Source organism: Sturnira hondurensis, unplaced genomic scaffold, assembly GCF_014824575.4.
Source record: "Sturnira hondurensis isolate 20B ecotype Veracruz unplaced genomic scaffold, ASM1482457v3 Scaffold0006413, whole genome shotgun sequence".
Lineage (NCBI taxonomy): Eukaryota > Metazoa > Chordata > Mammalia > Chiroptera > Phyllostomidae > Sturnira > Sturnira hondurensis.
This window is the reverse complement of record NW_028079044.1, coordinates 57,769,810-57,794,058: the sequence shown is the minus strand read 5'-3', so window position 1 is coordinate 57,794,058 and position 24,249 is coordinate 57,769,810. Positions and strand designations below refer to the sequence as shown.

The 24,249-nt window shown below is 51.7% G+C and overlaps 1 protein-coding gene across 1 annotated transcript in view; it reads right to left on the bottom strand.

Moving 5' to 3' along the window:
* Positions 1-24,249, bottom strand: part of TAF1B (TATA-box binding protein associated factor, RNA polymerase I subunit B) — a 48,717-nt gene that overhangs the window by 15,817 nt on the left and 8,651 nt on the right. Inside the window, exons 5-8 of the mRNA XM_037048698.1 lie at positions 23,398-23,493; positions 18,665-18,818; positions 11,984-12,140; positions 8,374-8,473 (exon numbers count right to left, since the gene is read on the bottom strand). Of these exons, the coding sequence (XP_036904593.1) occupies positions 8,374-8,473; positions 11,984-12,140; positions 18,665-18,818; positions 23,398-23,493 (507 nt within the window). The remainder of the gene's footprint in view (positions 1-8,373; positions 8,474-11,983; positions 12,141-18,664; positions 18,819-23,397; positions 23,494-24,249) is intronic.

The window sequence follows — 24,249 nt, the reverse complement described above, 5'->3', positions numbered from 1 at the left end:
GCTCCAACAAAGGGTTAATGTCCCAACTATAAAGAACTCCTACAAATCCACACCACGCAAACCGACACTCCAATGGGAGAGGACCTGAACAGACACCTCTCCCAGGAAGATGTACAAATGGCCAGCAGGTCCACAAAAAGATGCTCGACTTCAGTCTGTTAGGGAAACACGAACCTCAACCACAAGGAGATCCACCTCGCACCCGTCAGAACGGCCGTTACCAGTCGGACGGGAACGTCAAGTGTCGGGCAGGCTGCGGAGGCGAAGGAGCCTCACTCACTGCGCGTGGGGGTGCAGGCTGGCGCAGACGCTATGGTGGGAAACAGTACACGGATTCCTCAAAAAGTTAGGAACAGAGTTACCACGTGACACAGCAGCCCCTCTTCTGGGCATCTACCCAAAAAGCTCAAGAACACTTATTCGCAGACACACACACCCCTGTGTTCACTGCGGCATCAGTCACAGTGGCCGAGACATGAGACGGCACAGTGCCCGTCGATGGTGGGCTGGACGAAGGTGGTATGGAAATCAGGTACGCCGTGGGGCGCACTCAGCCATCAGAAAGGACCAAACATGCAGGCGAAACAAGTCAGAAGAAGCTGAGAACCATACAATCTCACTCACGTGTGGGTACGAAACTGAAACTCACAGACACAGACAACAGCGTGACGGTCACCAGAGGGAGGGGTGGGGAGTGAAGGGTAAAGGGGCCAAATCTGGTGATGGAAGAGGCTCTGACTGTGGGTGGTGGGCACCCAGTGCAATTTACAGATTGTGTGTCATGGAAACGTACACCGGGAACCCATAGGACCTTATCGACCAACGCCGCCCCCATAAATTTAATTTAAAAAAAGGAAAAAACAAAGAAAAAATTAAAAATTCAAGATACATAAAACCTACAAACACTTAAAACCTATAATACTGGATAGATAATACTTAACTATCTCACATAAAATATCTTAGCACCAGAGGCACTTGGCGGGTAAAGCCATCAAACTGTAACTACTAAACGCGCAACACCAGGGCACGGTGCCTTTCCCAGAAGACAAACTATGCGGAGCCGAAAGAAAACATTGCTACCTGCCGAGTCCCTGAGACAAGGCCTGACTGCTGCTCAGCGGCCCTCCTGTGAAACCCAAGGTGTCTCAGTGCCTCCGGTGAGCTGAGGGAGTCACCACTGCCCATTTCCGCCCCAGGGGCGTCGTCACACAGCTCAGGATGCCACCTCCTCCCTCCGGCATCACGGGAAGCGCTGGCCCAATTGTCCCTCCACTGCTTGGCTGTGGACTAAGCTCCCCACACATCTGCTCCCACCCCAACCGGCCGGCTCGGCACTGTAGCCAACCCCTGGCAGACGGCTGAGCACGCAACCTGGTTTCCGAGGCGAAGCCCCAGGGGAGCGGGGCCCTTCCGTCCCACTGCCCTGAGCCCAGAGAGGGAGGTCAGGCCCTAACTCTGATAGGATTCCAAAACATGGGTAACTACCAAACAATCACGACAGGAAACATTTAATCACTGCTTGACATTCAGAAATTGCCTTCATGCAGAGAACGACGCAAAGGAAGAGCCTCACAGCGAATACCAGGCATTTGGACCACATCTGCACTGGGCGTGTAAAACCTCTGCTGTACGAAGCGGAAGGAGGGGCCCACCAGGACCACATGTCAACCTTCACGGGTTTAGTACGGCACAACAGCATCTGCTTAAACCGGACTGTGGTGATGTGCTCCCGAGTCCAACTACCGCCGACACCGTGTGGAACAAGCTGCAGGGACCGCAGGGAGAAGTGGGCACGGGGACGAGACGGGCCTGCGCCACCTGTCTGTGTCAGAGCCACAGGGAAACACTTGTTCCAAATGCATGTTCCTGGGCCCCACACCACACGCCCCGGGTCCATCTCTGCCATTGGGTCTAAGAGCCTGTACTTTAAACAAGCTCTCTGGGACATTCTCGTGCAAAAACAAAATAAAATGAAAGTAAAATAAAGTAAAATGCTGTGGCTTCCCACCCTCGTTTTCCATGCAGCTGGAGGAGACGTGCGTTCCTGCCACCGGGCAGCAGAGGTTCCAGGAGGGTGGGGTTTGCGTCCAGGCACCGAGGGCACTTGTGGTCGGACACCTGCCCTCACCCCCTAGGCAGACCGCAAACGTCAGGTCATTCCTGCTCTGACAGAGGGGGCACAAACAGGCCGAGGGCTCCATGTGGCCTGTAGAGTAAGTCGGGGACTAATCCAGAGCAGAGTTTGAAGGCTGGGAGTGGACTGAAACTTGACCCAGCGGGACGTCACCTGAGGTGCTTGGGGAGTGACTGAAGGCTCCAAAGGAGGCTTTTCCTTCCCTGAGACAGGGCCCCGGTTTCCCAGAAGGTGTACGACTGCCCCAGGTGCGATGAGTCATTGAGGCAGAGGGCCAGAGGGCCCTGAAGTGGGCCTGGCCAGCCCAGCATGCACCTTCTCTTTTCACTCATCGGGAGAGCAGAGCAGAATGCTGTCGGTCAGCATTCAGACACAGACTGGAGGAGGCCTCGGAAAAGCTGTCCAGTTCCTCTGTGTCCCTCCTGCTGAGGCTGGGGACGGGTGATGAAATGACTGCTTCTTGAGAGGGTTTGGAAACACTGCCAAGGACCGTGGGAGAGTAATGGGTGTGTTACAAGTGATCTGTGTAGAAATTGGTCCGTGGGTTGACAACACAAAAATAAAGCAAATTAAGGCTGAGAAGACAGAGGTAGCAGAAAGTGGCAGAACACACGTATCCTGAACAGAGACAAGTGTGCCCAGGCTCGACGCCAGTTCAAGTGGCGAAGGATTATTCGTACTCTGTGTGGGCTTGGTGTCCCGAGAGAGACCAGATGCTCAGTTTGTTCTGCCAGATGAACCACCACGTTTTTGCTAGAAGAAAACAATGCTCTGAATCTGTACCACACTCCAGAAGCTTGAGTCAAAAATAAAAAAGGAGGCAAAGGCAGATGAAGAAGGAGGTTATTTTTAAATTAAGTAAAAAAGAAAAGAAAGGCTATCTGCTTGCAGCTGGGAATCACAACTCAGAAAAGCACTAACACGTAGTTTGTGTACCTATCTCCTCTCCCAAGCTTTGCTCTTAGGGCAGGGGGACGGTGGGGGGCCTGCCCGTCAGTGCCCCCGTCCTCTGTGTTCTGTACCCGGCTGTTTCAAGGGAGCTGGGTCAGCTTTGCTGTTACAGGACAGAGGGCCCACCGAAACCCTCACAGACCAACCTAATGGAAAGCGGCAGCCCACCTGGGATAAAGGTTGAAGGATCTTTAAGGCACAAGCTCTCCCTCTCTTTGGTTTGTTTTTTAAGCTGTGCTCAACTTTCTGGGGCAACAAAAACAAAATAAAACTAACACAGAAGAAACACAGCGCCCCGCAGCCCACACGGCCAACCCCCTGGCGTTATCGCCTTGCCATCTCTCAGAACAATCGCACCTTTTGTCATTTCTGGTGGAGGCAGAGCTGCTGAAGAAGCCAAGCCTCGGCGGGGAAAGGTAAGATGTGGACAGAGGGAGGAAAATGCGTCCTTTGTTCGTGAAAAGCCGTTTCCATTTAAAAGTTTCAACACACTATGGCAGAGTGAATGCACTTTTGTGAGCACAGGCAAAGCACGCAATGAAGAAAAGCTGCCTGTCACCTAGACAAACAGCCACCTGAAGACATGGACACCCTCCCCCTTCTTCTTGAGAAAACTCAGGACGGGCAGGGGAGCTGTGGCTGGAGACGTGTCTACAAGGTACAGTAAGCAGGATGCACGGGGCGGTTCGGTCCCAAAGACGACAGGGCCATACCAAACGGTCCCCGTGTGCACCGAAGGTGGAGTGCTTGGGAGAGCATTCCGCTTAACTTCACGGACGTTTCCGAGTCTGTTTTCCTCCGTGAGGCAAGGCCTTTCGACAGGCAAGGACAAGCTCGAGTTTCTGTTACACAATAGCAGCGCTGTGATAAACCGGATTACAGTGCCCTGTCCCAGGCGAGCTTCCCGCTTAGCCACTGGAAAGGCACGGTGCCTCGCCCTCACACCTACTGCGGCTCCGAGGCACAGGCTCCGCTGAGACGCGGCTGAGGCTCCTTGCACCTGTTGATCCAACTTAAACGAGACTTTCTACTACGAAAAACAATTACTGAGGAATAAAAGCAACGTCGGAAGTAACGACACAGCACTGTAATGTAGTCTTTGTGGAGTCTGTAATGCACGTGTGGATAAAATAAATTCCACACATACTGTCACTCACATAGCAGTGCACCTTGCATTTCAGCCCACTAGAATTATCTCCATGGTTGTAAATCTACCAGGGAGTAACAAAAAAACTACGTTTTTACGGTCCAAGCTGAGCCTACTGGGAGCCTGTGGCACACACATTACTTTCTGTGAAATACAGCCTCGGATCAGTCTTGGGGGTGGGACGTTACTGAAATGCGGTCGGCTGCACAGACAGACAGACAGAGAGACAGACCTTAGGAATAAACACAGACCCGGGCACTGCTGACCAATGCAGACTCGCCCACAGCCCGGGGGACAGTGCTTTGTTCTGGCCCCAGGACGAGAGCAGGGGAAACCCCCCCGAGTCCCTCGGAGGCCCCTGTTCTCCAAAGTCGGCTGAGTGCCACCAAGCTCTGTTCAAAGGCCACACATCTTTACTGAAGGAGACTCGAAGCTGGTGTCCAGAGGAGCAGAAACCCCCAGGTCATTTCTAGTTGCGGTCGGACGGGTCACACGCCTGTTCTTGCAGCGGATGCACTGTTGCTTTTCTCCAGAGGAGCCTCCGGCCTGGGTCCCCCTCTCTCCTCCCAGACGTGCAGTTGAGAGGGCCCGGGCCCAGTGTGTGGCGGTGGGAGGTGCTGGCCCAGGACCGAACGCAACTCCAGATGATCGGCATTAAGTCGCTGGTTTCACTCAGCAAATATGAGCTATGATTCTTCTAAATAAAGGTATCATCAGTGTAACCTCAAAGGTTTTCTGACCAAAGTAATTCAGTACATTGGTAACAAGTACAAATGAGCTGATGAGATTATCTCACACACATGAGTGATACTAACACACCCAATAATTTGCATTTTTAAATATTCTTGCTCATAAGCAGAAAATATATCCCTCACATATTGACCACTAGAACTTCAGTGGAATGCCTCTTTATTTTGTTGGTCAGACACCACCACCCGCCAGCCTCCTGACACACTGTGTAATAAATACATCAGTGGGGAGCACTGGGGGGGGGGCAGGGCTGGGAATACAAGAAGGAAAACTGTACTTGAACAAGAGTTAAATAAAAATTAAAAAAAATAAATACATACATCAGAAGCAGTCTGGACGTTCCCTGCTTAAGTGGAAAAACTCCCCAACAGATCAATCTGAGTTCTCCTAAAAATACATTTAAACATCTTCTTCTTTTTTTTGCTATTTCAAATAATTTTAACAATAAACACAGACTGAGTCCTTACCACGCATACAGAATTGCATTGGGTATTACGAATAATAAAACAGAAACACTAAATATGGTCCCTACTCCCAAAGAGTAACTGGGGATGCAAGACATTTACAAATAAATCCGTGCATTGCATATTAACTTTTACTCCTCTGTTTTAGAAATTCTATTTAGACATCCTCCAGCTGCCTTTAAAGAACACAGGGAGCGTTTCTGAAAGCTACGCGGCACGGCAGTAGGCACCCAGGAATGTCACCGGCCCCACCGCACCTCCGGGGCACGCCTTCTCTATCTCCCCCTCAGCACCTCCCTCCAGAGGTAACTAGTGTTCCTAATTTTGCTCATCACAAGCTTACTTTTTTAAAGACACTTTCATCACACACATAACTCAGTTCTATTGGTTCCCCAAGGGAAACTGAACAAATATAAAGACACATACCTAGAACTATAGAACCAAATGTCTTTCTCTTTCAGCGGAACATTTAAACAAGGCTCAGATGACTAGTCATAAAGATTTCAGCAGCTAAATTTAAAATGACTACTTAATGAATTATATAGATTTGAAAACCCATTATTTTAAGAGATACTTCGATGGGACAGCGTCAGGCAGCATCAGGAGTGCCTGAATTTTCTGTCTCGTGGAGCACGCGATGCCGTTTGAAAACATGGGAAGACGGTCAACCTGGAGCCCAGGCCGCTCTGAAACCAAGAGCTTGGTCAGTCTTCCCCCAGGCGAGCGAGGGCTCCTGCGGGGTGAGGTGCGGTGCTCTCCTCCCCGTCCCACCACATTGCTGACTCGTTCGCTGGGGTCTGGAGTGCCTCCTGGAAAAGAAGGGTGTGTCCTGTGTCTCTGGCCCTTTTCTTTTTCTTTTTTGAGGTTTTATTTATTTATTTTTAGAGAGAGGGGAAGGAAGGGAGAAAGAGAAGAAGAGAAACATCGATGTGTTGGAGAGATACATTGATCAGTTCCCTCTCATATGTCCCCAGCTGGGGACCCGGGGACCTGGACCATGACCCAAGCATGTGCCCTGACTGGGAATCAAATGGGTGACCTTTCAGTCTGCAGGCCGGTGCTCAGTCCACTGAGCCACACCAGCCAGTGCTCCGGTTTTAAATCAACGGTTGCTGAGCAACAGACTAACCTGGGTTCCCATGAAGGCCGCCCTTGGGGAAGGCTGCTCCCGCCAGCCTGCGCCCCATGCCAGACACATGCACTTGCCACCTCCTGTGCCCACTCCCCAGACCGCCGCCCCCCCCCAGCTGGTCCCCTGCCCCATGCTTCCTGGTCCTGGTCACCATCTCCGCCACAGGGCCACCTGCCCCTTGGCTTTGTTTGGAAGCCCCTTTATTGCCTCCGCAGCCACTCCCTGCCCTGCCCCTCACCCCCTCCTCATTACTAGGTATGGTCCCTCATATATTTTTTTGGTCTCCTTCCAAACTGGTGGCCACGCCGGACTCCGTGCAGTATGGGAACACCAGGCATGCTGCCCAACAGCTCTGTCTCAGTTTCCTCGTCTGTAAAACCGGAGACGAGACTACTGTGCACTTCATAGGGTTGGTATGAATAATAAAGCAGCTTACACAGCCTCTGACACGTGGCCCGACACACAACAAACACTCCCACTACTGCTGTTTCTTGTTTCCTTCAGGTCAAGTGGGGGCTGCAGCTGTCCCCTCCTTCCTTGTGCTGCCCACGGGTAGGCACAGGCAAGCAGGCTTGGAACCTGTCTGGTCTCTCCTGGGCACAAACGCACAGCGACTGTAAGGAAGCAGCATGGGCACCCACCTCCCAGCCGGCTCTGCGCTCTGAGTCTGCGGGACCTGCGCCCACACGAGCCGTTCTGGGAGTGCAGCCCCTGCTGGTCTGAAAGTCTAATGGTCTCTGCATCGTTCACAGTGACCAGCGTTCTAATTCAATGCAAGATGCTGCTAATATTAACAGCCTCAGGTGTAACATGTTATGGTATGTTGCAAGCTTATTTATCTGTGTTTCCAGTCACCCACTGCCTTGTGGCTAATACTTCAAAATTAGCACGTTATATTATTTTTCTTAGCACAGACTTCAGTGTTTGGAGGAACTTAGGTGACGAGGAGGGACGACTAGCAGGCAAAAAGAGCAAAAGACGATACCCCTGAGCACGAGGCCCACAGTGCGACAGGTCCAAGGCTGGGCCCCAGCGGCGTGCCCGTGGCAAATGGTTCTGCCTTTCCGAGGTGTTTGCTCCTACGCAGAACTGGGACAGAGTGAACCAGAGTTATCAGGCATGTTTAGCCATGACCACAAATTAAACCTCCAACAGTGTAGAGGTCGTGAGCATCAGGAAGGCCTGTGAAAGTAACTTGAGTGGGAAACGGGAGGCAATGCTTGATATTCACAACCCTGAGTGACTGCAAACCTCCTGGTGACGGAAAAGGGAAGATGGGCTCTGAGCCCCGAGAACCGTGACAGAGCCCCGGGACGAAGGGACAGAAGCCCTTCCGCAGGGGACATCTACCAGCAGATCTAGACGGAGACCGACGCCAGCCAAGGACTTAAAACAGTGCCTCCTGAAACAAGGTGGTAACTTCCTTTTAGTTTTGCCAAAGCAACACAGTGTACACATACCAACAACAAGTATTTTTAGAACACTTGAAATTATTTAAAGGCTCTAGATACAACTGTTAAAGTTTAGTCTCAACAATATACCTTGTGCAAGGCATGCACCTGGCACTGAGCTATATTTCCGGGCTAACCTCAGGGGTTAAAAGAAGCCACGTAAGGAGAACAAAAAATAGTATCTATTGTCCACGAAATTGTGACTAGCGGTCCATATTTGGCCAGAACACACACTAGATGCCTTGCTGAGAACTCTGACGCCAGGTCCAAAGTCATACCCAGCCAGGGTGTCCCCACCCCCGACCCGGGGCTCCTCGGCACTCCGAAGCAAGGGGCAGACTGACCTCCACCGCGAAGAGCCCCTTGTCGCGCCCGTACAGCTTCATCTCCTCCGGGAAGTGCTGGAACGCGTTCATGTACGGCACGTGGCCCTCTTCCACGAGCCTGCGGGGGTGAAGAGAAAGGGCTGCAGTAGGAGGCACAGACTGACTCTGAAAAGTCACGGAAGGAGCTGAACATGCCGTGTTTCAAAGAGGAGGTAAGAACCCACTGAGTGTGTCGTGGTCACATTTTTTAAAAAAGATTTTTATTTATTCATTTTTAGAGACAGGGGAAGAGAGGGAGAGAGAGAGGGGGAGAGAAACATCACTGTGTGGTTGCCTCTCACATGCCCCCCACCAGGGCCTGGCCTGCAACCCAGGCCTGTGCCCCAACCGGGAATCTAACTGGTGACCTTCTGGTTCGCAGGCCGGCACTCAGTCCACTGAGCCACGCCAGCCAGGGCCGGTCACATTTCTAAGGCTGATTCTATCACTCTCTGTACCGTGTGCGGAGAAACTGCCTCGTCAGCCATCTGCGGACCTCTCGTTTCCGACTCACTCGTCAGATGGCCTGCTTCTGGGAAGCATGCGACCTGCCGTCAGTTCTCCGTGGGGCTCGCAAGCAGGCCTTGCCTGTCCCCCCGCCTCCCCCCTCCCACGGTGAGCTCGGACTCATCTCCCGGATCACCTTTCAGGGAGCCCTCCTCTGACCCTGCTCTCCTCGTGAGAACACCTTCCTCGTCTGCCCTCTGCCCGCCGCCCCTGCGTGGCAGATGCTTGTCACTAGAACAATGAAGGGGGGACCTTGCCCATTTACTTATCACTCCTTCCCAATCACATGGTAGCTGATGCAATGTTTTTAAGTAAATTATCGAATTGGAAGAAAATAGTACATACATAAAAACAAATACACATATGTATTTACTCACAATTAATTCATTAATTCAACAAAAATTCACCGAGCACCATACACCCAGCACTACTCTAGGCTGTGGAGATAGAGCAGTGAATAAAACAGTAAAATGTTCTTGCTCCTGAGTTTACACCCCAGTGAGAGGAGGAAGACAGCCAACGACACGAGTGACTGGAACGCGAGTGCTGGGCACATGCACAGTAAGAAGACGGGCACACACACAGTAAGGAGACGGGCACACACACAATGAGGAGACGGGCACACACTGTAAGAAGACGGGCACACACACAGTAAGAAGACGGACACACACAGTAAGAAGACGGGCACACACACTGTAAGAAGACGGGCACACACAGTAAGAAGACGGGGGCACACAGTAAGAAGACGGGGGCACACAGTAAGAAGACGGACACACACAATGAGGAGACGGGCACACACTGTAAGAAGACGGGCACACACACAGTAAGAAGACGGACACACACAGTAAGAAGACGGGCACACACAGTAAGAAGACGGGCACACACACTGTAAGAAGACGGGCACACACTGTAAGAAGACGGGCACACACACAGTAAGGAGATGGGCACACACACAGTAAGAAGACGGACACACACACAGTAAGAAGACGGACACACACAGTAAGAAGACGGGCACACACACAGTAAGAAGACAGGTAAAGTAGAGAGGGGCAGATTCACGAGGAACGGGGGCACAGAGATACATACATGTGCATACACACGTTAGACATTTTACATAAGAAAACTGTTTAGGAAAATAAGGTAAAGAATAAGTTAGTATACAAAATATTTTGCCTCAAAGGCTGTTTTTGGTAAAGCCAGTAGTTAAAAACTAGTATTGACTCAACTTTAATTCTAAACTTAACATGTGATTTCTTTACATTTTTAGTCTACTGCAAGTTGAGAATTAAAGTAAATATTTTACGTAAAAATGATGTTTTATGAAGCTTAACAATGAAACAGTGTTCATCAGAACAGTCCTATGGGGAAACCCACCCAGGTTTTCGTTAGTTTAACGTGTATACAAGAATCTATGCATAGTAATCAGTGTTCATATTATTTTGGAACTAATTTTGGGGTTCAATATTACATACTACTTTATACAGGGTGTACTGCAGGCTTATCACTTTGACAACTATCTAGTATTTCATGGTATTAACATTCATGATTCATTTACTCATTGGGCCCATTTGATTTTACATGTGTGTGTGTGTACATACACACACATGCACACTCAGACACCTGCGCTTCCACCAGGACCCACAAAGGCCAGACGGGCAGTGTGGGGTGGGGCGGCGTGGGGGTGAAGCAGCACAGGTGTGCTTCGCACCCGTGGGCGCAAGGCGCAGTGGGGCGGGCGAAGGCACGAGGGACTGCCCAGGGAGAGGGACGCCTGCACAGCTCCTTCAAGCCGTGCTGACCTGGACAGGCGTGAAGACGCCCGGGCCTCCAGCGGGCAGCTGCATGGCACCCAGGACTGCGTGGGTCTGGCCTCCGGGACAAGTCTGGGCTGGAGGTGTGACGGGGAGCGGTCCCCGTGGAGGCAGTAATTACAGCCCTGGCGGAGGGTGAGGTCACCTGGGGGGGCACGCAGAGCACGGTGAGGTTTCTAACTTGACAGTAAAACTCACTGAATCACGGACTATCTGCACAGAGCTAATCACATCTGAGAACAGCCTTGTTATTTGGTTGATGTGGCCAAATTCAAAGACACTATCATCATTTACTGGAGGCATTCTGTTTAATCAAAGGACCTAGTGCCAGTCATGACAGTGCTGGTGAGGGAGGGGGTGGAGGAGAGGAGACAGAAGGAAGAAGGAGGAAGACGGCGACAAAAACAACCAGGACCGGCAGCGGCTTCTGCCCAAAGCGCATCTCGCATGGTGACGATCACTGAAAGCAGTCACAACCCTACGGGGTGGGTCCTGTCACCCCCACTCTACCAGAGAGAAAATGGAGGCAGGGAGGAATGAAAGTTAAATTAAAACTTACTCGGGGTCACATAACATCCTAACAGCAGAGACAGGATTCGAACCCAGGAATATGGCTCTAAATGTATGTTCTTAAAATCACTCTACACACTGATTAAACCCAAATGTTATTCATGAGACTACAGAAAACAAGGGGAAATTAACACATAAATGATGTTCGCACAGGTATTTAATGAGAAATTCTTACCCACAAAGCCGTAATTTGCTCACTAACTATAAAACCCTGTAGATTATCTTGAAAAATGCCAATTATCTACACAACAGATTCTTCCAATACTTTTGTCTTCAGTTTTATCTACAAGCAGAGACAGCCTGCAGCTCAGCTCTTAACGATGACGGCGCATGCTCTCACGTGCCTGCGTGAGTAGCCACTTGCCGATGGAAAGGTCGCCTGCACATCTCCTCCGTCAGGAATAAAAACACTAATACTACTTCTTAGATGTCACTTTTCATCTTTAAAACACTTTACTCACAGATGACTGGTTTCCCAACACCCGACGCAAGGCCAGCACTATTACTCCCACTGTATGAGCAAGGAAACCAAGGAGGTGAGCGGCTTGCCCGGGGAGGATCGCCTTCCAGAATCAGAATGCCGGCTCCCCAGTCTTTCCAGCCCCTCCCCCAACTGAAGCCTCTCTGTAAAATTCAAAATATCCAGAATGTCCCCGGTTCGCACCGAAAGCCAGCAGACACCCCCCAGAGGCGCAGCTCACCTCAGGAGCTCCGAGAGGGTGACTGCCTCTCTCTGCCACAGCAATGACAGGGAGCAGAGGGCGAGCGTCCAGGGCACGGACATCTTCACAGTCCCCTTCGCCTTCCGCAGCGAATACTCGACGCCATCAAGAGACCCAGAGCAGACGGATGACACATCTTGGGGATAAATGGGGATTTTCAGCAGTGAAAGTGATTAGTGCGGACAGCAAGAGAAAAAAACCCATAAAACCCACAGAGGCACATTAAACATGTTTAAATCGGGTTGTGATGGAGAAAATCTTACAGAGAACAATTTGGCCATAAAGCCATGGTAGTTTAAGAGGAAACTGGCCAAAAAGGACATTGTCAGTTGTTTGTGGGAATTGGATGGACTTGGGTACTAAAAAGGAATTTGACCTGTTGAAGTTTTGTACAGCGAACACGAACACTTGGTCAAATGGTACGAGGACACGCAAGCACAAAGCAGAGTGTGTGACTCTGGCCCAGGCCCCTATCACCTGTACCTTCTGAGAGGCTCTGCAGACACCAGCCTGGCCACGCCGCCTCCCAGCCCCTTCCTCCCTCCTTCAACCCTTACGCATCTCACTCTTCCTGCCCCGTTCTGGGTCTGGGGCGGCGACACTGAAGAGTGTCTCACCGCTCTCGGACCCGGCATTCGAGTGATGGGAGACAGTCGGTAAGCCAAAAAATGTATGACTGACAGTGGTGAGTGCTACCCAGAAACAGAGCAGTTGGGGCGGGCGGGCAGGCAACGGGAAGGGGAGAGGCAGGCCGCCCTGCACGTGCGCTCGGAGGCCGCTTGCGAGGGTGAGGCCCGAGCAGCCTGAAGGTGCAGAGCCAAGTCCCAAGGGTCTCGGGAAGAACCCCAAGCGCATCAGCAGGCGTGACCTTGAAGGGAAGCAAGGAAGCCGGTGGGGTGAGCGCATCGAGGGGGCAGGAAAGTGGTTGGCAAAGTAGGGGAGAGGGAGAAAGCAGTGTCTAAGGCTCCGTAGGCCCCGACGTGGGCTTAGGATTTTACACTGTGACAGTATGAGGAGAAGGTTCTGGAGACCTTTCAACAGAGGGCACAAGTGCCCGTTTTGGGTTCCACGAAGTCCCCTGGCTTGTGGAGGCATGGTGGCATCCTGGAGGGCAGAGCGAGCACAAGACAGCGGAGCGAGCAGAGGGCGCCCCGGCCGCAGAGGCCTGGCCACAAAGGATGGGAGACAGTGAAGGCAAGTGCGAGTCTGCAGTTTGGGCCTGAGGAATGAGCAGAGACGCTGTTCACTGAGACGGGTTGGGCGAGATAAGTCAAGATATCGGAAGTGCACACGTGAGCGTAACATGCTGTTAAATACACAAGCGGAAACGCTGAGTAGGCAACTGACTGGGTGCCGAAATCTGCAGTGCAGAGGAAAGGCTGGAGGAGGGGTCGCCAGGGCACAGCAGGGGTTAAAGCCACAGCGGGGGTGCCTACTAGAAAGTGGGACCGGAATGACCCCGAGGGACTCGGAGCTTTCTTGGACAAAATCTCTCCAAGTTCAGTGATTCCTCAAATGCCATTTCTGAACCCCACAAGCCCATCTGGACAGCACCTGTCGGTCACCAAACTGCCCTTGTTCACGAGTGCCCTCACTGTCCGGCTGCACACACCATACCTTTACACCTTAAAGGCAGGCTGCCCTGCCCACCAGTGTGTCCTCAGTGCCCAGAACAGGCCTGAGTGCGGAGCGGGGGCCCAATAAATGCCTGGTGACAAACAGATCTTGCAGTTGTACTTCTAAGATTTTCATTCAAGTTAAGTGATTTTTAAAACATGCAAAGATTCAGGGTCAAGGCATGTTGTGGCAGCCCTGCTTATAATTTGAAAAATATTAAACAACCTAAGTGACAGGATTAGGAATTTAATATCTCCATACCATGGAGTACCATGTAACAATTTCCACGAGGTTCTATATAAATCAGCGGTTCTCGAAGCCTCGTCCCCGGACCAGCTAGCTGTGTCAGGTTCTCCGGGAACCGATGAGAGCTGGGCCCAACTGTGTTCTTTTAAAAAACATGTATATATTTTTTTAGAGAAAGGGGAAGAGAGGGAAAAAGAGAAGGGGAGAAACATCAATGTGTGGTTGCCTCTTGAGAGTCCCCAACTAGGGGCCTGTCCCACAACCGAGGCATGTGCCCTGACTGGGAATCGAACTGGAGACCCTTTGGTTTGCAGGCCAGCACTCAACCAATTGAGCCACACCAGCCAGGGCTCACCTGTGTTCTAAAGCCCCACAGGTGACCTGATGGATGGTAAAGTTTGAGGATGGCTGTTTTCAAAGATATATACAAACATAGATTTCCATAAAAAATATATGAATATTATGCTGAAATATATATCAAAATACACACACACACACACACACACACACACACACAACACGAGGAACTCCTGGCCAGAACAGCAGGGTGAGAACACCCAGGGCCCTCTGCTCTGTTTCACTACCACAACTACAAAGGCAGTTTTAAAAGATAAAGACCCAAGAACAAATGACAGAAAAGGAGACAGGAGTGTGCCCTGAGCCCTCTAAAGAAGGCCCTGGAGCTGGTCAGACGTGGCTCCCCTGGAACCTGGGAGGGGACGCGAACCGCAGGGGCTGCCTGAAAGTCTGGCTGGGACCCCTACCCTGACTCCGGGAGCTCAATGACGGCCCCGCCCTATCTCCTCTGCGAGAGTAAAAAGGAGGGGTCTCTAGCCCTGGCTGAAGAGCCCAGTTGGTTAGCACCATCTGGTGGGCTGAGGCTGCTGGAAGATCCCCGTCAGGGCACATACAACAATCAACCACCGGCCCTGGCTGCCGCGGCTCAGTGGACTGAGCGCCAGCCTGTGAACCAAAGGCTCACGCACTTGATTCCCGGTCAAGGCACGTGCCTGGGTTGCCAGCTGGTGCCCTGCTGGGTCCCCTGGTAGGGAGCACACGAGAGCCAACCATACATTGATGTTTCTTTCCCTCTCTTTCCCCCTGTCTAAAAATAAAATAAAATCTTTTTTAAAAAGAGTCAACCAGTGAATCCATAATTAAGCAGAACAACGAATAGATGTGTTTCTCTCTCTCTCTCTCCTCCTCCTCCTTCCTCTCTCTCTAAAATCAATAATTTTTTTTAAGTTAGGGTCCCTGGAGTAGGGATCCTGGGTACACACACTGTTGGGAGCAGGTGGGCCTTGCTAGAAGCAGGAGTGAGAGTCTGCCTGTGGAGTGTTGAGTCTCCGCCCACTCCCCCGGGGCCTGCTTCTCCCCACCCACTTCCCAGGACAGCCTGTGCACTCTCCAACCCAAAGACTCCAGAGAGTTCTCCGGAAAATCTGATCAGCTCCCAGGGAGAAGATTTCAAGGTGGTGATGCTGGAGCTCACTGAGGAAAGAGCCCAGGGAGCCCGCTCTCCTGCAGAGCGGAGCTGACAAGACTCCCCAACATTTGAAATCTACGTTTCAGTCATTTCAGTCTCAGTTCTGAAACTGGACTAGCCACCTGAGGCCCACTGAACACCTGAAGAAAGTCTCCAATACAGTCACACATCACTTAAGAAGGTCGCGTTCTGAGAAACGCATCTTCATGGACCATCATAGAGTGCATTTACATGAGCCCAGATGACTCCCTCTACACACGGAGATGTGCCTGGTGGGGGGGGGCCACCCACAGAAGGGGAGGAGACCTTGGGAGGAGGGAGGAGGGAGGAGGGAGAGCAAAGATCAAGAGACCCAGAGAGACTAAGGCTTGAGACGAGAAATAATAAAAGGGAGAGAGAGCAAGAAAAATGTCAGGGAGGGGAGTCCGAGGACAGACACGTGGTGCATGTGGGGGTGGGGGGGAGTACGTGGGCCCCCCAGCCCCTCCTCACCCCCCCACTCCTGGTCTCAGCCTCTGTGGGTGCAGGGTGGGTGCAGGGCGGGTGTAGGGCGGGTGCAGGGCGAGTGCAGGGCGAGTGCAGGGCAAGTGCAGCGCGTGCCGGGCCTCCTGCACTGAAACCACAGAGCTGGGCGCAGAGTCAGGGCCACGGCTGGGCCCAGCGTTTCTCCTCAACACCACAGACCTGCTGCTTATGATCCACTGCAATTTTATGGGGCCGCAGTGTGCGCATGGCCCCCAGTCACCCAAGTGACCAAATTAAAAGCACAGGTCAAAACGAGCACATCAGGAGGGAAGATGTCATTGACATCCTCAGCAGAAGGAGAAGATGCTCCCAAAAAAGGAGGAAGTCAACCAGAAAAGAAGATGAAATGGGCTCAGTAACACAAGGAATTTAACAGGAGAGACAACAGAATGGTAGAGAGACGTCACAGACAGCCACAGACAGCTGGGTCACAGGTCTAGGGGTCCCGGTCTAGGCAGCGCAGGCGGAAGAGGCAGGAAGCCCTCCTCCCGAAGAGGAAGCTACAGCCACGTTGGGCACCGAGAGGGTGTTTCAGACGGAGAGGAAGTGCGGAGACACATAGTAATTAATTAGTTAGAGCGCAGTAACAAACAAATGGAAAACGAAGAAAACGATCCCCCGCACTAGAAGAACCACAGGGCGCACAGAAAGCATAACGTGGTAGGGTGTGTGGCTCAGTCCTTACAATAATTTAGGCACTAAATTCTGACCTAGTAAAAATTATAATTATACTGGGAAGATAGAGGATGAGAAATGCGAAATGGTGTGCGGGTCACTAGTGGGAGGGGGCGTGTGTGCAGGAGCTGAGACCCCATGGTCCACAGAGGAAATTTACTAGCTAACGGCCCAAACCGGAAATCAGGGAAGACACAGAGGGATGGTGGCCACGAGACAGGGACAGGGCACGCCTTGGGGGGACAGGCCATTTAGGGGAAACAGCAGACTATAATTTTTTGAATTTTTACAACTTTTTATAACAAGCCTTATGAATATATATTATAACATGCCTTGTAAATATTGTATTTGAATTACATGCATGCAGAATTTTCATTTAAAAAAGTAAAGAATGAAGAAGTGGTTCACTCTTTAGCAAAAAACAATAATAAAACTCTCTTTCTCCCTGGCTGGTGTAGCTCAGTGGATTGAGTGCGGGCCTGTGAAGCAGAGGATCGAGGTTCGATTCCCAGTCAGGGCACACGCCTGGGATTCGGGCCAGTTCCCAGTAGGGGACACACGAGAGGCAACCACACATCGATATTTCTCTCCCTCTCTCCTTCCCTTCCCCTCTAAAGATAAATAAATAAAGTCTTTAAAACAAACAAACGAATGAACACCTCTCCTCCTTTCTCTCTACTGATGCACCAGAAATTTTCTGGGCGACCTCCCGCACGCAGCAACAGCCATTAGTTGCGGGTGGTGCAGGGACTGCCGATCGCGTTTTCTTCGTGACGATCTGGATCCTACAGCTTTGTATCAGGAGTTACAGTCATCATTACTTTCCACGTAAAAACTAAGTGAAAAGGTTCAGAACTTGCCACAAAACAAGCACAGAAACCAGGCCTGGGTGGCCCACTGACCGATCGTGACCCGTTAACAGACCTGACGGTTTGAGAGTCACACTCCCGGGAGCACGTGGGACCGGGCTTGCTGGCGAGCACGGGAAGGGCGCTCTGGAGACTCACGGCACCCAGTGACTCTGTGAGTCCAACTTCTTTACGTCTTTGGACAGAAAAGTAACTTATCTGATTTTTTTGTCACAGTGTGGTCTAGCAAGAAATGCGGATATGCTGTTAAAAGGAATTTTTATTTTACTTATTTATTTTTAGACAGGGGAAGGGAGGGAGGGAGGGAAACATCAACGTGCGGTTGCCTCTCACGTGCCCCCCACCCCCCCAACCAGGGACCTGGCCCACAACCTAGGCGCGTGCCCTGAACTGGGAATCCAACCAGTGACCCTCTGATTCTCAGGCCGGTGCTCAATCCACTGAGCCACACCAGCCAGGGCTGCTAAAAGAAATTTTCAATCTTTGAAGGGCAAGGGGCTTGCAAAAGAGTCCATACAAGAAATGTCTGGTTGAATATTCTATATAGCCACACTGAACCCAGAGTTTAACGGTCTCTAACCCCAGAGGGCTTGGAAGCCATCTCCCCGAGAACTCCATCAGCACGAATCCGATGCTGGCGTCCACCGTAAAAGACGCGTCTGACCTTTGAGGTCTATTTGCCACCATGGTTTTCAGTTTTTAACTGCAGTTTGGGAACAACTGACATCATGAATAAATGCTTTGGGAAGGTCTACACCTATAACCTTCAACAGACTCCTCCTCTGTTTCAAATTATGGAATTAAATCAGAAAGTAAGGTACACGTACACACGGGTACTACGGTTTTACTCAGCTTGCTCTAGCCTGTGCTTAGAAGCTGCGTGGACCATCTATGACTCCCGCCCACCTCACTGTGTGGCTCCGTTCTGTCATTTCTCTGCTGCGATGTCTCCTGGGAGACTCTGGGCCCACACATACGGTGTATATGGCTTTACTGAGTCAGCCTCCTCCTTTCTGGACCCACTTACAGTTCCGCTCCCTTCAAACATCACAAAAAAAATGCATGTGGAGGCAACGTACCTTCTTAGAAATTACACTATGGTCTCATTTAATTTGCCTCCTCCTTGGCCATATCACTTTGTTAGGCTGACTTCCTTTCCTTGGAGTGTGAAGAGACTGGACCACATCACTTCTAAGATGCATCGCCGGCTCCCAAGCCCTGGGTTGTTTGAGCCTCCTTTACCTGACTGTGATGCTCGGCTGGTGGGCAAAGGCTTCCGGGCGTGGCCATCGGGCGGAGACTCTGCTCCGCTGTCAAAAATGGAAGGGCCGCTGAAGTCGCTCAGCAGCTCAGGCTCACTGTCCCAGCCTGAGTGACTCGGATTGTCTTCTGAGACCTATTTGCAAAATGATATAAACAAAGTTGCTGCAGAGGAATTTGAAACTGCAACTTGCTTCCGTGAACTTGAACATTCCTCACCACAACCAAAAGCACCCGGAGACCACTCCAGATGATGTCTGCTGGGCCCTCAGACCCAGAGACTTGCACTTGGGCTGCAGGCTCCAGGGGGGCCCCCCAGCGCTGCCTGGGGAAGGGCTGCAACGAGGGTGGGCCCGGAAACCCAGGATTCCTTCTCCCTGGAATGACCCCCTCTTTCATTGGTCTAGTACCAAAACACCCGTGTCAGTGACGATCCCACGCACACTGCCTGCCCCTTCTCACCGCATCCGCCCAGGCCCCTCTGCTGTGGCCCTTTGCTAACCCACGTGTCCTGCCTGGACAGTCCTTCCTATGCCTCCTCTCCTGCTCTCCAGGGGCGCTCTCCCCCACCTTCCAACGGCTCTTCTTCAGAGACACCCATGCCCTTGCACTCCTGGGGCACTCAGTATCTAAACACTTCCTTGACAAGGGTGTATGATCTTGTGCCCTGGTTTAGTTTTTCACAAATGTACTTGGGGCACCAAAAGAAAATGGAATCTATATATAAAAAGTGGTGTATTTATTCTTACATGTTTAAACTTGTACTCTCCATCTGATACAATACACCTATCGAGATATATTTTCCACTACTCAAAACAGTTTTTGAACTCATTAATTCTGATGCCTTTTAGTGTTTCTGCTGTTTTTTGTTTCACCTCTTCCACATTGGCAAAAAGTCCCCTTTGAGGACGTTTTTAACCCAGGGAAATAAAAAAAAGTCGCTCGCTCGCTCGCAGGCAAGACTGAGTGAATAGGGAGGGTGGGGTATGGAGGTCATGCTGTTTTTGGTCAAAAACTGCTGAACACTCAGTGCACCACTCATAAATGAAATAGGCAAACAAGTTGAAAGAGTCTTCAAAAAAAATTTCATTGAAGCCGAACACAGCCTCTCACAACACCACCAGCTGGTACACAAATACAGCTGGGTTCCTAGAACACTCACCTAGTGGGGGAAGCTGTACCTCAAGGAGTCACCCTCCAGAAGATAATGCCGGGTTTTGGGGGATCCCGCCCCATATTGCTGAAATGCTGATTAAAGTGTCCCTAAGAAAGGTCGCCTGGTGGCTGACCTGAAGGCCTCACTAGCCGACATGAACCTGGGAGGACTCTACCACAGAAAAGGAGCTGTGCTCTCAGCCACGCAGGCCATGAACCTGGATCTTGGTGAGCAGAGACCAGACTCAGGGTAAGAAGACTCGCCAGAGGCCTGGCTGGTGTGGCTCAGCGAGCAGAGCACCAAGCCTGCAAACTGAGAGGTTACCACTTCAATTCCCGTTCAGGGCCCATGCTTGGGTCACAGGCCAGGTTCCCAGTTGTGGGTGTGCAAGAGGCAGCAGATCAGTGTTTCTCTCCCTCTCCTTCCCCTCTCCCTAAAAAATAAACTAACAAGAAAATAAACCAGGGCGAGGAGACCACTGTCACGCACACCCCCCTTTACAGGCAGGCACCTGAGAGGCAAGGTGCACAGCACAGTGGCAAGAGAACGGACTCGCTGGGAAGAGCGACGTGGTCAGGAGGGAACGTCTGCAGGCTGGTGCAGGCACCTGTTGGCACCTGACCACATCTTGCCCGGTGACTCCCCCAGGGGACACCCACGCTCTCGTCTGCAGCCAGTCTCTTCCTTTGTGCCAGCAACCCCTCCCCCCAGGTTATCACTCACTTGTGCTCCCTCCTGTATCGTTCCTATCAGCACAAACACGGCCACGTCCATCCCACGCAAACCCCCCTGTACTCCAGCTCAGGTGCACTTTCCTTGTACAGCCAGACTGCTGTGCTGTGCTTCGCTTTCACCAGCAAAAGGTGGCAACGTGCTGTTGTTTGCTGGTCTGGAGCCCCACACGCAGTAGCTCAGGGCGAGCCTGCAGCAGAGCGCCCAGGTGGGGGCTGCAGAGCTGCCGTCCCCACCGCCTCCCCCCTTACAGCCCCATTCCAGCAAGTCTGGGTCCCTCTGCTCCATTCGCTGGTTTTCACTCTCTTCTTCCTGACCAGGTGGCAGCATTTCTCAAGCTGATCACCCCCTCTTCTTGCAACACTCAGTTCCTTAGTTTCCAGAAGGCCCCTCGCTCTCCTGGCTTCCTCCTCTTCACCAGCTGCTCCTCAGAATTCCCTGTCAGCTCCTCTCCTGCCCCCGGCCAGGTCTTGGTCTTCCTCTGCCTTCGCTTCTCTGTCCTGTCACCTGCCTGTGTGGTTTTCAACACTACCCACTGCACTGTTTCCGAGTCTACAGGAACGGTGCGCCTCACTAACGACGGCATTATGGGTGGGAAGGCTGCACCAATGCCTGACAGCCTTCGAACATACACTGCCCGGCCAGACCCCGCTCCTGAACTGAGACTTGTACGTCTAGAGAGCACTTGACGTCTCCACTGGATTCTAATGGCCTCTCACACTTCACAGTCCCAAACCGAACCGCTGACCCTCCCGCCCCATCTATTACTTTGGTGATGGCAACTCCTTCCTCCCAGCTGCTGAGGCCCAAATCCCTAAGAGTCATCGTTGGGGACTCCTCTCTGTCTCCCACACCCTATGTCCCACCCATCAGGAAATTCTGGTGGCTCTACGCAGAGGTGATCTAGAATCCTACCCCTTCTCACCTCCATGCCAACCACCTGGGCCCAGCGACTGTCACTTCCTGTCTGGAGCTGTGCGTCTCGCACCTGAGTGCACACAGGAAGCCCCTGCGAGCTGGGCTGGAATTTGGACTCTGGCCCAGTACCTCTGGGTCCGGCCCGAAACTCCACACGTCTGTCCAAGAGGCTCTCCTGGCTTCCTTCCTCACTTCCATGAGACCCCTCGCCAGGGGCGCCTTCCCCGCCCACTCATGTCAAACAGCACCCTTCGCTGCCTCGCCATTTTCTCCCTTCTTACCCTGATGCACATACTTGCCTATTTGTTTGCTTATTATGTACGTTTTCAGTCATTTATTTCACCCAAGATCATACAAAAGCAATGGATGGAGTCAGGCCCTGGCCAGGTGGCTCAGATGATTGGAAGGAACATCATCCCATGCACCAAAAAGTTATGGGTTCGATCCCTGGTTGGTGCATGGATGGGAGGCAACCAGTCGATGTTTCTCTCGTACATCAATGTTTTTGTCTCTCTCCCTTCCCCTCTCTCTAAAATCAATAAACCTATCTTCAGGTGGGTATTAAAATTTTTTTCTTTTAAAGTACTGCAACCAGGTTTCAGAAGCAGATCTCCTACTATTCTTAAAACAGTTGTACCAAAGCAAGAAAATATTACTGAATATTTGAAAAGACTAAGCTTCTAATTTAAAAGTCCTTGTTCCTTTTCCTTCTAGAGTACAGCTGTACTTTTTGATAGAAATTAGATTACCAACTACATATCGGCTTAAAATTTTGCTTATTGCTTATTCACCAACAAGATTTCAATGTGATGCTAATATTACTTTATATGGGTATTTACTTACATCAACAAAAGCCTTGTTTAATATCTTCAGTTAACTTACAAATATTAAAGCCCCGGAGAAAACCCCAGGTTCTGACTCCGATTCTCCCACGCTAAGCAGAGCCCCGGGGCCCACGCGTAACCAACACACACCTTGGCTGCTTTGCTGTTAGCGCAGGTTCCTCACGGACGGGACGCCTCTGTCTTCCCGTTTCTAAGGCCACCTCAGCACCCCATCGCGCAGCCTGCCCTTCTCAGAGGTGCCAGCCTCCTAAATCCAGGATACTGCTTCACAACTCTATGACTCTAAGACACTGGCTTTCCCATGAATCCCAGTTGCTTCTCTGAGCTTCCGTGAACTCATGGTCCCACACTTGAAGGGCGTTCCTCCACTAACCCTCCGGTCCCTCGCACTTCCGTCACTGCATCTCTCAGGACTTTCCGTTCTCAAGACTGGCTCCCCTCCCCGAGACCTGCCTTTCTTGGTCCTGGGTCAGGGACCTCTGAGGCCTCAGCCCAACACGGAAACACAGGGCCAGGCTTCCGCGCTCTCAACACAGAGTGTCTGGTAGATTCGAAATCTCTCATCAGCCCTGGAGAGTAAGTACCACGCATCACACACATCAGCATTTACCAAACCTGCCATGCTCAGTGGCGGGAGCCCCCTACCCAAATAAAAGTACCACGGCACATTTAGAAAGCAGTTAAAAGCAAACTGCTAAAAATACAGCTGCTCGGGGGGATGGGGAAGAGGTGTGAGGCACCCAGACTTGTTTTTCTTCACATGTAGGCTTGAGAAGAGATGGTGACTGAGCTGGATCCTGAAATGTCATGTAAAGCAGGTGCAGGTATTCCAAGCAAAAGGGAGAACACGTAAGAATGTTTTAATAGTGCAGTTACAGAAATTCCTTAAGCCTCCATTTAGGACTTAAGCATATATTTCTTTATGTTTCAACTAGTTACGAATCCCAGCGTCCTGATCAGGCCCACGTCCTGCTGGACTATGACAGAAAGCTCTCCTCTGGCATCCGGGGCAGGCCTTCCAGCCCAGGCAAGGCCACGCCCAGCCTCCTCCCGACGGCACTCACCTCGGCTGCCCTTCTGCTGGTGTAAGCCGGGTTTCTGCAGTACGCCAGCTTGCTCTTCTGAAGGTAGCGCCTCCAAAGATTATGCAGAACTGGACTCTGCAGGGGAAGGGAAGGAGTGGTGGTTCAGGCTGTGCGGACAAGCATGCCGGCAGAGCTCAGCCACGGAACCCCTCGGGCTGCACACAGTGCCCCCCATCTGCGCGCACCTGTACCCTCCTTCCTTAGTGGGAGGCTCCGAAAGCTCTATCACGTGTCCGCCTCTGGTGGGCATGTTTCGAGTTTTCAATCCCTGTATACTATACTGGACCACGCCACACCACGCCGCACGACGCCACGCTGTGAGGCCCAGTACCGGCTTCAGCCACACCTGGGTCTAGAGGTCACGCTGCTTCAGCTTGACCAGCAAAGGCTCCTCCGCACATTTTTCCTCGGGACGTCAGGCCACACTGATCTTTCTCCCGTATCCTTTGCCCTTAATGTCACTTCTAAACACGCCATTGTAGATTTTGTGTTTTGCACACCCAGTGCCTAAAGCCCTCTCTCCAACTAGGCCAGGTCTCTTGGCACTGGGTTCTAGTGACGGGCGTGAAGCAAGGGCACAACCATCACCACGGCCAAACAGCTGCCCTTCACAGGGTTCCTGAGGTGACTTCAACCAGGGACACTCCTGGGGGTCACAGAACCCAAGTGTGGCCCTGGACCAGCAGGAGGATGGTCACCTGGGGACTTGCTGGACGTGCAAACCCGTGGGCCCCACTCCAGATCTACGGAACCAGAACTCTGGAACGGGGCCCAGCACCCTGAGCTTTCACAGCCCTGTGAGTGATTCTGACACAAAGTCAAGTGTGAGAA